This window comes from Eschrichtius robustus, chromosome 4, assembly GCF_028021215.1.
Source record: "Eschrichtius robustus isolate mEscRob2 chromosome 4, mEscRob2.pri, whole genome shotgun sequence".
NCBI lineage: Eukaryota > Metazoa > Chordata > Mammalia > Artiodactyla > Eschrichtiidae > Eschrichtius > Eschrichtius robustus.
Window position 1 is genome coordinate 109,144,696 of NC_090827.1, and position 14,977 is coordinate 109,159,672.

The 14,977-nt window shown below is 41.4% G+C and overlaps 1 protein-coding gene across 1 annotated transcript in view; it reads right to left on the reverse strand.

Moving 5' to 3' along the window:
* Positions 1-1,292: 1,292 nt before the first annotated feature.
* CD38 (CD38 molecule) overlaps positions 1,293-14,977 on the reverse strand; it is a 35,748-nt gene continuing 22,063 nt past the window's right edge. Inside the window, exons 4-8 of the mRNA XM_068542272.1 lie at positions 10,389-10,474; positions 7,397-7,470; positions 5,094-5,186; positions 4,653-4,739; positions 1,293-1,347 (exon numbers count right to left, since the gene is read on the reverse strand). Of these exons, the coding sequence (XP_068398373.1) occupies positions 1,293-1,347; positions 4,653-4,739; positions 5,094-5,186; positions 7,397-7,470; positions 10,389-10,474 (395 nt within the window). The remainder of the gene's footprint in view (positions 1,348-4,652; positions 4,740-5,093; positions 5,187-7,396; positions 7,471-10,388; positions 10,475-14,977) is intronic.

Consider the following 14,977-nt stretch of genomic DNA (forward strand, 5'->3'; position numbering starts at 1 on the left):
GTTTAAAAATTAAGCAACACATTTTGAAATAACAGTTAAATCAGAAAATATTTTTAACTAAATGATAATGAAAAGAGGCATATCCAAAAATTTTAAGAGCTGCAGCTAAAGCAGCACTCAGAGAAAAATTTATAGTGCTAAAATGCACATATAAGAAAAGAAAATGTACTGAAAAATCAATGATCTAAACTTCCATCTTAAGAAGCTGAATAAAGAAACCCAAAGAGATTAGAAGGAATATCTATATCTCTAATAATAAAGAGAAAAGGAAAATCCAAATAAGTAGAAAGAGAAAATCAACAAAGTTAAATGTTGGTTCTTTGAAAGAGTAGTAAAAGTGATAATCCCCAAGCAAGACTAATCAAGTAAAATTCAAGTGAGAAATAAATTGTCACATCAAGAACAAATATATATATTTTAACTGCCCCCTACATAAATAAGACACTGAGAATGAGGAGGAGAAGGAAGAGGAAGAGGAAAAAAAGGATCTGTTTTGAAGCCATCCAGAAAATCACATTTCAGATTCTACTGTGTTTAATTTAATTCAACATGCATTTATTGGAAGGGAACATAAGTGCTGTCCGTCTGGTTTTATCAGTCTAGAAAGAGAGAGCACATGAATTTTGGAGCTGAATAAAGCTGAGTTCAAATTCATTCTCCACCTTGAACTAAATGTATGATTTTGGGAAAAGTATATAAACTCTCTGAGCTTCCTTTTTCTCATTTGACAAATGGGGGATAATACTATCAACCTCATAGGGTTATTGGAAGGATTAGAGGTAAAGCACCAAGCACGTGGGTAGCTTATATCCTACAGAATATTTTTCCCAACATGACCCATAACCATGGCATTTATAGTTTATCTGTAGGAAGGGTACAAAAATATATCCTGAGACAAGGTCATTCATTTGGAAATGTAACCTTTTCTGAAAAGTCTGGGCATTTACTTTTCTTGACCTGCCAATAAGAGGCTTGGAGTGGTCATTCTTCAACGGAAAGGATGTTACCAACATATTAATAACATAAAGCATCATATGAAAATTAAAATGAAATAATATAAAATTTCCACTCTAATTTTACACAATAATTAATTTTTCTTGACTATTAGGAGATCGAAATAAAAACTATGCCAATAACATAAGTTATTTTAAGACTTTAGAGGAAAAGGCTCCCATCTCCGGTGTTGATATTATGACAGAGAATTCCCCCGCATCCTCAGCTTTCCACCAGCGTGTCTCCTGAGTCGTGCATGTTGATGTATATACTGCACGGCCTCAGCCACGCAGACTGGCTCATCTGCAAGATGAATCCTCAGGCTTTTTCACACACTGAAGAAACTTGACAGAGCTAGGACGAGAAAGGAAAAAAGGAGATCAAGAGGCAGTACAATACACCTATGGTCAACTCACCAATGAAAGAAGCCCCTTTGTTAACAACAAAACTATGCATGGACCACTTAGCATCCACACAAGTTTCTTTCCTGCAGTGACAACAAGGAGAAAGGTCAAGTCCAAGAGTGAATGACTGAAAGTACAGCCCAATTTAGCTTCATTTCACTTGTAAAGCCATAGAAATAAATAACTGATGCTTGATGATAATATGTGGAGATGAAAATGTCTGGCTCACACAAGTCACAGATACGTGCTATGAATGTCAGCTGATAGTCAGGAAGCAGCAGAAGCAGCAACCTAAGAGGAGGGAGCTCCATATTTTCTGTTGAGGATTTGCTTTCTCTTCAAAAACTTCCTGAGGAAGTGTTGGGTCTAAGCGTCAGGCAGCAAGAGGTCATAGACTCTCTGGGAGATGGCTGGCGGCCATCAGCAAAAGGACCACAATCCTTGGCACAGAAAGAATCCTAGATAAGTATTAGCAGGTGAATGACTCTCACTTTCATAAAAATCAAATAACAAAGCAACAGGGTCCAATGGGAGTGGTTAGCAAAGGAGGAGAGGGGTGGATAGCAGGGTAAGTGGTTCCTTAAATTGCAGCTGAATCTGATTTTGTTAAATGTGAGTCAAGAAAGAGAGCGAGAGCCTTAGAAGCAGCTACCAGTACCCCTGGATTTCTAGGATAGGCCATCTCAGGCTCGTTTCTAGCCAACTGTTATGACCAGTTGGGTATAGTGGCTCTAAGTAGAGAGTCAAGCCATCCTCACCAATACAGTGATCTGAGATTCCCCACATAAATGTATTCTAGGAGGGAAAAGTATCTTCTTCCTTAAGGAAATAATGCTTCTGAGAAGGGATCTTTAGAGGACTATTTAGGATTTTTGAAGCCACCTTTGCTTTACAGTAAATGAAGAGAATAGGAAGACATTTCTTAATTAGTTTCTCATTTATTGGGAATTCAATTTTGGTAAAGGAGCAGCAATTGTGCTGTTAAGATAATCTCTCTCCAATAATATATAAATATCCACATCCAATGTTCCAATAAAATGGACACACTTGTGATATGTTGGGTAACACATTGAGGATAGAGACAGAGTATCTTGAAATAACATAAAAGGAGAAATGCACCTTTAGGGTTTTTTAATATGCCACTAGGACACACTAGCCAGAAAAAGCATTCTGACTATTTGTTATTTTTAAAGTAATCCAAAAAGTAGTCTTTTAACTCCACTGGTTAAAACATATCTTAATAAATTCTGGGACATCCCTGGTGGTGCAATGGTTGGGAATCCGCCCGCCAATGCAGGAGACACGGGTTCGATCCCTGGTCCAGGAAGATCCTACATGTCACAGAGCAACTAAGCCCGTGTGCCACAACTGCTGAGCCTGCGCTCTAGAGCCCATGAACCACAACTACTGAAGCCCGCATGTCTAGAGCCCGTGCTCTGCAACAAGAGAAGCCACTGCAGTGAGAAGCCCACGCAAGGAGGGAGCCCGTGCACAGCAATGAAGACCCAATGCAGACAAAAATTTAAAAAATAAAAAAAAGAAAAAAAGAAAATCTGTGTATATTTTATAAAACTGAGTGTGTGTATGGAAAACATGACTTTAAGGATATACAGCTATATGTTAATCGTGTTTGTCTCTTGAGTAGTGGGATTTATTAAAAGGTAATAGAATCAGTAGAAGGTCTAATCCATGTAAATGTAATTACAATTCTGTTTGCTTATTAAAAAAATCGCACTGAAACAGCGGGACAAATTTGGCTAAATTGGAAAGCATGTTTGGGATGGAGTGATTTAAACTACGGTCTACATCTATATCCATTACATTCACTTTGGGCTCCCCTAGAGACTAGCAGCTTGCAAAGCCACAGAACTCTTAGACACAACAAGGGGTCCTGGTAATTCAAGGAGGCATGCCGAGTATATCATGACCTCATGGTTGGAGAAAAACAACAGTGATTTCAAATATGATCCCCAAGTTTAAGGTCACATGAGCTGGTGCTCTGAGTGACAGGTGCTGGCTTACAAATCACTTCTTCCTAGGTGGGCCACTATACAAGTCCAGGTGGGAAGGTATGCTTAATTATTCTTCCCAGGTGGAGAATGAATGAGCTTACCCAGAGCCTGCAGTTTGGGCCATTCATTAAAAAATGGGGAATGCTTAATGTAAGAAAAGAGATAAAAGAGTGTTGGGGATGACTTATCTACATTCCCCAATCTTGTCCTAGGTTTTAGCGTTCCATTTTCTCAATGCAAAGTATCTTTGAGTAACTTAACCTGGTCAGATGTCTGCCATGTTTCTTTTATAGTTGTTCCTTTGTTCTGTTTGTTTTCCCATCTAACTGCTGTAGAAGGCTTCTGTTATTTTCTGGCAGTTTCCAGAGAGAAGCCAGCTGACTGATGGGGAATTCAGGTCATTTGAGAGACAAAGGCCTCAGTGAATGTTCTTTGAATCTGTCCTTCCGTTTTTCTGACATGGTTGGTGGGAAAGGGAGGTGATAGGGAAGTGATGGGAAAAGTATCCTAGCGTTTCAGCTTCTACATTCTTTGAGAAAAGTTTTCTCTCTGCATCTGTCTTGTTCCAAACTATCACATATGGGAAAATTTCCAAAGATGCTTTTAGCAAAGATCCCTGTCTCTATTAAGTATTGGCCACAACTTCTTAAAAATAGTGAGCGGAGAGGGGTCCCAGTTTTGATAACAGAGTTGCAGGTGACTTTAAAAATATATACCTATCTGTAATTTAAACTTTTCTCCAATAAACATGTATTACTGGTAAGTATTTTTTTTAAGATTTTACATTTTTTCATTAGAAAATGATAAAGCTTGGTAAACTGCCATTTGGCAACTCACCAACTGTTAGGCATCTACACTGAGACCCAACTAAAGAAACCTCACCTGCAAAATTATGCCAAGTCACAAGGATTTTATAAATCCTTTGCATATGGCAAAATGTGCTTCTACTCCTCTGAAAGCTAGGAGTTCTGGGTCAGGCCTCTCATGTGGGAAACCAGGAAAGATGCCCTCAAAGTCTGGGTCAGCTTTACAGGAAAATAACTGCTTGAGTCAGGTGTGGAAGGAAGAGGAAGAGGAGGGAAGGTGGACAGCAGAAGGCCACTGGCTGGAAACACCTTCTGGGCTGAGCTGGGGGATGAGCAGAGTTCACCATAGGTCACCACCCAGATCACCATCAAGGCCCAAGGGAAGATGCCTGTGGATGGCAAGACAGCCATTTCTTCTTCAAGAAGACATCAATTACCTGTAGTTATCCTGGCAAGTAAATTTGATATTCCTTTGCTTTATAATCAAACTCAGATCATTTATGGAGGAACCCGAGCATGAGTCACTGGGAAAAAAAAGAAGAAAGTGTTAAAATAACAAGAGCTCACAAACACTTCCTGAGTCTCTTGGTTTCTTCCAGATAGCAGGTCCTGGTCAAGGTCCTGGGGTAAAGAGGTGAAGCAGAGGTAGCTTCTAAGAGCTCACAGGTCAGCAGGGGAGCCAAAGGTGTGAACTAGGTAGATACCTACCATGGAAATAAAATTAAGAGACTGTTGGAATGGGGTAAATGTAGAGTAAGGCCCCATTCATTTCCTGAGCCAGTCCTTTCTCAATGCATTCCTGTGACTGTGGATTCTTTCATGGACTGATTTCCTGAAATAACCCTGAGAATATATGGGTACAAGGTAATAACATATACCTGGGAAATTTTCCAAGGTCATGGATCACCCAAGCCTGTAGCGTATGAACCTTCATTGGATTCAAGTTATGGACTTCCACGCGTCCAAAAGTGCTAAGATGGAAGAGACAAAGAACATTGTTAACCCCAGACTAAATTTTTCAGGCATCCACAGCCCCTGTGAAAAGCCAGCAGGCGGGGTGCCATTGGTTAGAACTTACCCTTTGGATATGAACCATGATTTGCATTAGAATCAGGCATCTTTATTCATTCAGTGTGACCCTAAATGAGTAAGATTCTCAAAAGAAGATTCTTAATCTGTACATTGATGTTGATTCTTTAAGTACTTGCTATTCCAAGAGTGGGCCTTAGACCAATGTAATGAGCTCATTAGACCTGCAGAATCTCTGCCCACCACCACCTGCTGAATCAGAACCTGTAGCCAAACAATCTCCAGGTGATCTACTCACTCTCTGAGTTTGAGAAGCACATCGTTGGAAGACCCCGATGTCCTGCTCTAACCCCAGCCTTAAACTCTCCCCATTAGTCTCTACCACTCCTGTTACAAGTACTTGGATCCCTAGTATCAGATTACAGAATTCTGGAATGTTAACACTTGTACCCAAAAGCCTACAAGGTTGGGGTCAGAAGAAGACAGAAGGACAAATGCTCCTTGGTGGAATTAAACATTAAAAGAGGAGAGAAGGAAAAGTAATTTGGGGCACCTGGAGTGCCTGGGGCACATTAATATATGCTCCCTCCTCTCAATCAGACTTATCCAGGGAAAGACTGAAGAAGAGAGACTGGAAAGGTAATCAACGTGGTAAAAACTGTAAGTACAGAAGGGGGTTAGAGAAGGAAGGCATGAGTGTGACCAGAGTCAGTGGTTAAAAGAGTGGATGTGGAATCTAGAAAAATGGTACAGATAAACTTATTTGCAAAGCAGAAATAGAGTCACAGAAGTAGAGAACAAACTTATGGTTACCAAGGGGGGGAAGGTGGGGTGGGACGAACTGGGAGATTGGGACTGACATATATACACTACTATGTATAAAATAGATAACTAATGAGAACCTACTGTATAGCACAGGGAACTCTACTCAGTGCTCTGTGGTGACCTAAATGGGAAGGAAATCTAAAAAAGAGTGGGTATATTTATATGTATAACTGATTCACTTTGCTGTACAGCAGAAACTAACACAACATTGTAAAGCAACTATATTCTAATAAAAACTAATTGAAAATATGGGATTTCCCTAGTGGCACAGTTGTTAAGAATCCGCCTGCCAATGCAGGGGACACATGTTCGAGCCCTGGTCCGGGAAGGTCCCACATGCCGTGGAGCAACTAAGCCCATGCGCCACAACTACTGAGCCTGCGCTCTAGAGCCCACGAGCCACAGCTACTGAGCCCGCGTGCCACAACTACTGAAGCCTGCGTGCCTAGAGCCCATGCTCCGCAACAAGAGAAGCCACTGCAATGAGAAGCCTGTGCACCACAACGAAGAGTAGCCCCCACTTGCTGCAACTAGAAAAAGCCCACGCAGCAACGAAGACCCAACGCAGCCAAAAATAAAGTAATTTTTTAGAATTAATAAAAAATAAAAAACAAAGGAGAGGACAATAACTGATACCCATCCAGCACTTTCTCTGTCAGGCACAGGGCTCAGCATTTTTCATACATTATCCCAGTTTATCTTCATATCACCATCACCTCCTCAGGTACATACATACTACAGGGGCCCTGCTAAGGTCACATAGGTAAGATGTCATGACCTCTGGAGTCCCCGCTTTTAACCACTACAATAAACCGTTGACACTGTCTGCAAAGAGGTAATGAAGGTCAAACGCCCAGCAGAGCTCCTGCTGTTCCCAGTAGTAGACTTACTGCTGACTTGGGATTCACCCCGTCCAGGGAGGAGAGAGGAGTCAGGCAGATCTTCGTGGATGGTGAGACTTTAGACAGTCAGAAGGAAGGAGGGGCCAGGTCATATGGGGGAGCAGTGTGAACAAGGGTGGAAAATGGGCAGGATGGAGTGTCATGGGAGAGAGAGCTGAGAAGATTATAGCAGGCGTCGTAAAGCCCGGAGGAGCTGGACACGTGCAAGGACCATTAGGACTTCTGGAGGATTTTAAACAATGGAGAAACCAGACAAAAGTGTTGACTTAGAAAGACAAAGCTCTCCATAGAATACAAACATTTTACCTTTTTTTAGCCCAGATTCAGCACTGACCTTCAACATGAAAAGCATATTCTTCTAAAGATGAAGTAGCCAATAGGAGACTGTGCTAACCCTTACAAATAGGATGCAAAGAAATAAGTACCTCTTTCCATCAAAGGCGTTACTGATGGATCCATTGAGCACCACCTGGACCACACCACAGGCATTTGCTGCAAACTTAAAAACAAAAACACCATGCCTCAGCATGCAAACTTAAGTGCCACGCCCCAGTAGTTCCATCCCAAACAGCTCTTAGCATCATCTGGTGAAGGAGGAACGGCCTGTATGGCTCTAGCTTGGTCAGGCCAGAGCTGTGTAATTTTCATCCCAAGTCATTGGAGGGATTATGCTTCCCATGAGAGTTCTGGAAGCAGTTGCTCCAATCTGTGTCTGAACAATGAAGTTCAACATCATCACTGCTAAATTGGTGGTTCAGAAGGTGGAAGTCCAGGGACCTCCCTGGCAGTCCAGGGGTTAAGACTCAGTGCTTCCAATGCAGCGGGTGTGGGTTCGATCCCTGGTCAGGGAATTAAGATCCTACGCGCAGTGCGGCCAAAAAAGAAAAAAAAAAAAGGTGGAAGTCCAGATGAGTAAGAGCAACATAATCCCTGAAGGAGGAAGATAAGAGCACTTTCTGGGGGCCACGCACTGCAGACACTGCACTTGTCATTTAGTGGGAGCAGAGTAGACACTTAAGGAGTAAAAGAAATGAAGGAAGAAAAAAGAAAATGCCAAGAAAAAAGAAACTGTGGAGAGATGGCGACACTGAAGCCTGCAAAGGCATAAAGGGAAATGGGGAATGAATGAGTGGATATTTTTGAGCAAGGGGTTTTACTCCGCTGGAATCTTCCCTAGGCACTAGGGAAAACAAGATGAACAAAACTAAGCAATACACTCGTTTCCTCCAGGAGGCCCATCCAGATCCCTGGGACTAGCTCAGGTCTCCTTCACACATTATACAACTACACCGCATTGTGAGGTTGAGCTTAACGCGGGGTCAGCCGCCGGTACCGAGAGTTCCGTGAGAGCCATGAGCAGTGGCTATCCCACTGGCCACTGCAGCGCTGGAGCCTCGCAGCTAGGGCACGGCACAGAGCGGGCGCCCAGGGAAGGTCCACGGACGGAGAAGAGGGACGGAGCGAAAGAGGAGGCAAGAAGTCCAAATACTCTGCGATGGAGAGTATGGAAGAACCCAGGACAACAGAAGCCAAGTCCTGAAGGATGAATCGGATTCTGCCTGGTAGAGGGTGAGGCAGACGCAAAGCAAAAGGCCCAGGAGCTTGCGAGAGGAGTGATCCTTGGGGGAAAACTCCAGTGGATGCTGAGGCTGGGTAGATGAGTTAGTTCACAGAGGGCCATGAATGCTTTGCCAAGGAATCTGGCCTTTACTCCGCGGGAGATAAAACACTACTGAACGATTTGAAAGGGAATTGTGAAAATCCTGTGCGGTGTCTATCTTTCTCCTGGGGGTGATGAGTAGAGGACAGAGGCCCGATTACCATCAATCACAAGCGCTAATCCAACAGAATGGGTGTCAAGCACTAACCCTGCCCTATGTAAGTCTCAGCAGCCCCCGCAGAGTACATCTTGGGTCAGTTTGCCCCAAGGTCATGTCACTTGGAAGCAAGGAAATGAGACGGGGTGGGGGGGGGGGTGGAGGGGGCAGGGGGGAATCCAAACCACCAAGCAGCACTGCCTCTGGTGTCAGCAAAAGAAAAGATCAAGTCGGATGAAAGAAGCCCATTTATATCCATCTATCTATGAGAACTTGGCCAAGATAAAGGTGCAGTCCCAGGGGAGCTCACAATGGTAGAGCGCCTTCCTTCATTTTCCTGTACTCCTGGCCCCAAGGGCAGTGTGAGGAACACAAGTAGGTGCTTGACACATACAAAATGTGACTTGGCTTTCAACGTTTTCAGCAACAGCACTGCCACCAAACGGATCATAGAGTGATAACATAAATAGAAACTATTCTCAGAAAAAGCAAACAAACAACGACAACCAAAAACTCTGCAGTGCCTCTGATTTTCACAGCACATAGTAGGTACTCTACAAATATTTGTTAAAGGAATGCATTCAGGTAAACCATACCAGGGTTTACCTGAATCTCCTTAAGGTAGGTGAGGCTCTCAGCTCTGCTACTCACTAGCCCATTTGAATGAGTCACTTAACCTCTTAAGTTTCCTCACCTGGAACATGGACATTTGTACCTTCTTGTGCCACCTGTTGTGATGACTAAACGAAATGACACAGGTGACACAACTGGCCCAGGACTTGTCATGAATATGCACTTAACATATGTGAGTTCTCACTTTGCCCAGCTCCTCCGATGTCTGAGTTTAATTTTGGAGAATTCTAAGTAGTGTAGTTTCATTTTCTCCCGTGTTTTCCATTCATTTCTTTTCTTTCTTCCTTTCTTTCCCTTTTTTTGCCCTAGTCCACTTACAAATAAGCAACTTACAAGAAAAATAAATATGCACAAAGGCAGCTTAGAGTGAGGTCAGAAATAGATAGCGGGGAGGATGGTATTTCCCAGCCTGGATTCTGGATCTGGAGTCAGACAATTTGGATAAACACCCAGATCTGCCACTTACTGTGTACGTTTAGTAAAATGCTTATTTACCTGCACCTCCATTTTGTCACCTATAAAATGGATGTGATATTCATGGTGCCTACTTCATAGGGTTCCGGTGAGGACGAAAGATTTTAATCCATGTAAAGACCTGAGGACTGTGCCTGGCACACAGTAAATGGTCTGCAAATGTAGATTATTAAGACTGTCTCAGGAACCTAAGATTGGCCAATACCTGGATCAGAGGATTTAAAAAACCCAGAGATGCCAGGCAGCCAAAGCCAAAAAATGGGTAAGAGCAAGAAGTCTTCAAATAGAGCCCAGCGACCTTCCATGAATGCCCACAAATTACACATGAAAATATTCTGGCATGTGCTTATGACCATTTTTCTGAGGAAAGAATCCTAAACTTCTGTTTCTAAAAGGATCTGTGACCCAAAGTGAGTTAAAACCAACCACTTACTGGATGACCTCTTAAGCTCTTTGGTCTCCAAGATTCTAGAATTTCACTTGTGGTACTTACCCTTTTGGACAGCAAGCCCCAGAATACAGAAACAAAGTTGTTGCTGCAGTCTTTCTTCCAGTGTGGACAAGATTGATAGTTCATTTCTAAAAGACATAGTTTACAGAAAAGTAATTAAAGTGGAAAAGAAAAGGTATAATTGATCTCTGTTCTTTGCGGGCTATTGGATCACAGTGGAGCTGCTTTCCAGTGGCATCACTGCCAAGATGGAGGATGGAGAATGGACACATCTCAACCCAATTTAACTAAGTGCCCCCTGAATCCCTTCCAAGTCCTTACCTTACCCTCCAAATCCCAGACAGGAACACAGTGACCAGCTTTGAGTCAACATTCTGGGAAATTACAGCAAAGTTCATCTGACAGAGACAAGCCCCCCGTATTATTCCCGCTTCCAGGAAGAATTAGAGATAATTTCCTACCCCACCGCCTTCTGTCTCCACACCCTTAGGCTCAGATGCCCTCAGAGTCTTTCTACACTCACCCCATCCAGACAGGCTCAGCTGTCAGTGAGGAACCACAGACATAAGGCATGAACACATAGTTTCTGCGCTACTTCTTCCAGGGATATCTGCTTTAACGCACCAGCATTTATTTTTATTATTTTTTTATCGAGGTATAATTGACAAATAAAATTGTAAGATACTTAAATGGTACAGTGTAATGATTTGATATGCATACACATTGTGAAAAGATTCTCCATCAAGTTAATTAATATGTCTATCACCGCATATTCTTTTTTTTTTTGATGAGAACTTTGAAGTTCTACTCTCTTAGCAAATTTCAATTATACAATACAGAGTTAACAGTTATAGTCACCATGTTACACCTTAGATCCTCAGAGCCTATCTGTCTTATAAATGAAAATTTGTACCCTTTTACCAACTTCTCCCTATTTCCTCCACCTTCCAGCCTCTGGAAACCACTTATCTACTCTGTTTTTATGAGTTCCACCTTTTTTTTTTCGGATTCCACATGTAAGTGATACCATGCAGTATCTGTCTTTTACTGTCTGATTTATTTCACTTAGCATAATGTCCTCCAGTTTCACAGTGTTGTCACAAATGATGGGATTTCCTTCTTTTTAAAGGTTGAATAATATTCCGTTGTGTGTGTGTGTATTTACATGTATGTACATACATATATATACACACATACATGTACATACATATATATACACACATATATGTACATACATATATATATATATATGTATGTATCACATTTGCTTTATCCATTGCATTTGACTACACAAACATTTATTGAGTGTTAGGTCCTGGAGATAGAGAGATGAATTAGATAAAGGCCCTGCCTTCAGAGGCCACATAATCTACTATAATCAAATAAATCAGAGAAAGAGCAACTTGGGTTGGGGGTGGTGTGCAGCACCATGAGGGAAGGTTGATGTTGAACTTGGTTTTGAAGGATGAATAGAAGTCTTCAGACAGACGAGCTAGAGAAAGGGGCTCCATGCCGAGAGAGCATGTGCAAAGGCACCGGGATTTAGATTTGTACTGCCAGAGTAGAAGGGATGAGGAGGGGACTGATGGAAGATTAAGCATATGAAAGACAAAGGCCAGGCCATGCCAAGGAGTTCCGACGTTATCTTAGAGGCAAACAGAGCTATTTGGGTTTTAAGTAAGAGACAGAAACAATTCCATTGTGGTGGCCAGACGGAGGCTGACCTAAAGGGGTCAGAGGTGAGCAGTTAGGATCTGACAACAGTCCAGCAAGAGAGGAGGGGGCGTTAGCGAGCTGGATTCAGGCAGTTGTAACAGGCACAGGAGAGAAAGGATGAACTGCTAGGTAAATGACTAGTTTGGTGACAGATTGGATATGGCAGAGGAGGATGGAGTGAGAATGAAGGCAGAGTCTGGGATTGTCTCCCCTCAACTTTGCGTCATCAAGCAGGTAGGGGAAGTGCGGGGTGAGAAGCCCTGGAACCCCTTCTTGTGTCCCAGAAGTCAGGCATGCGGGAGCCACCTATTTCCTCTGCGTGTATGTGTACAGCTGACCCTGCACAAATACCCATCTTTCTACTTCCACTTTGTTATAGGTTGAATCGTGTACCCCCAAAAGATATGTTGAAGTCCTAACCCCCAGTACCTGGGAATGTGATCTCTTTTTTTGGAAAAGGGTGTTTGCAGATGTAATCAGGTCAAAATGAGATCATTAGGGTGGGTGGGTCCTAATCCAATAAGACTGCTGTCCTTATAAGAAAGGGATAGACAAGCACAAAGGGAAGGCTCTGTGAAGACGCACAGGGAGAAGACAGCCATGTGAAGATGGAGGCAGGGATTGGCGTGAACCAAGGAACACCAAGGGTTGCCAGCAAACACCAGAAGCTAGAAGAGGCAAAGGACTCTCCCCTGGAGCCTTCAGAGAGAGCACGGCCCAGCCAACACCTTGATCTAGGACTTCTAGCCTCCAGAACTGTGAGAAAATTAATTTCTATTGTTTTAATGCCACCCAGTATGTGGTACTTCATTACGGCAGCTGCAGGAAACTAATATAACCACAGACGTGGGCTTGACTGCCAATGACCAGAAAGAAAGTTCTAGATCAGAAACACTTCCGGGGATGAGGAAGTAATCCTGGGAGTTTTTATAATAATTAAATGCATTAAAAACAAAATAGCACAAATTAGAAAAAAAATTCCATGTACAGATGTAAATAATTACTGCGGAGTCAAAAGATAAATTTGAATCATCTCCAATAGAGGCAAAAATGTTGACGATGATGAAGTGAACATAATTTTGTAAGGTGCTACAAGGGTGCCCCTGTTCATAGGTTTTCATGAACATAAAGCTCTTTTATCTTCACAACCATATCTGGAGAGAAGTCTCTGAGTTTCACCTACCCTCTCCCTACCAGGATGTCTCCCCCTTGCCACCTGCCCATTAAATAAAATTTGAAAGTCACAGAGAAAAAGAAAAGGAGAGAAATTTTACAATAAAGTAAGAGAAATTAGGTATATAAAAAAGCAGAATAAGAAGTTAAAAAGAGAGAGATTAGAAGGTTATAACAGAAACTATGACTTTCATAATAAAACAAGGCAAAACTAAGGTAGAAAAAAAAATTAAGGAAAAAGTGTTAAGGAAATTAAGGAAATTTAAGGAAAAATAAAAATTAAGGAAAAAGCCAGACAGAACAATTAAAATATAAAAATTAGGAACCAGAAAGACAACAAATAAAATAAGGAAAAGAGGTTAAAATCAATAAAAATTGAGGCCAAAGGAGAAGGAAGTAGACAGAATAAAACAACCTATACAGGATTCAGTTGAAAAGAAAGCAAAAATAAAGAACTCTAAAAGGTAAACTGATGAGAAATAGATTTTTTTATTTCTCCAATTTATTCTAAGAAAGAACTGACATGGTATGTTGAAAAATAAAACTAAAAGCAAAGTTTATAGGAAACACATTTATAAGCTAAAAGGGTTAAATGAATGACCTTGAAAAGCTAACTTGCAATAAGGGAAATTTAAAAAGGAAAGCAAGAAATATGGCAAAAACTATAGAAGTTGACCAAAAAGAAAAAGGGTAAATAGAGAGATACATTTATATGCCATATTTCTAGATGGAAAGAGTCTGGATTAAAGATTAACTGAAAAGTTACAAAAGAAAAACACGAGATGAAAATATAGAAAACTCTCCAATCTTGAGTAAGGAAAATCTAAGCAAAATATGAAACCCAGCAGCCAAAGAGGAAAGGATAGACAGATTTATTGCATTTCTGTGTGGCAAAAGACAATATAAACAGTATTAGAAGAAAAACAGAAACTGAGAAAAATAGATTTGCCACCTTTGTGCCAGAAAACAGGCAGGATGACACGTGGTTAAGAACACGAGTTCTCCAGCCAGTAATCGTGGGTCTCTCCCAGCTCTGCCACTTACTAGCCGGCAACTTACTTAACAGCCCTGTGCCTCAGACTCCTCCTTTGTACAATGAGATCATCACAGGGGCTGTGGAGGATTAAATGAGTGAATATTCATACAGCACACAGAACAACGGCCCATAAGTAGTAGCTACTATTGTTAATTTATATTGAACTTCTATAAATAAGAAAATAATAGACATCCCAATAAAAAGGATTAATATATACGAACTGCCAGTTTACAATAGAAATAGAAATATCCACCATTAAATATACAAATAGACTCAGCTTCACAGTAAAAGAAATGCAAAAATAAGCCGAGGTATTCTTTATCAAAATGGCAAGACATTTTAAAGTATTAATGTCCAGTGTTGGTGAGGGTCTGGGTAAACAGATTATCTCATATATTTTGAGAGTATAAATTGTTACCACCTTTTGAATAACAATTTGTCAGTTTCCACCACAATTTATTCCACACTGAAATTCCACCTGTAGACATTTATCTTTCAGACATACTTCCACAAGCATGCATGTGTGTGTGCACGCATGTGCGTGTACAAAAGTGCTCCTTGCAACGGTGGTTGTAACAGCAAAAACATCTGAAAAACCTAAACGTCCATCAATCGGAGGTTGTTCAAATAAATTATGATATGTCCATAGAGCACTTAAGATGAAGCCTTTTAAAAAAATATGGCTGCATTTATACCTACTAATTTT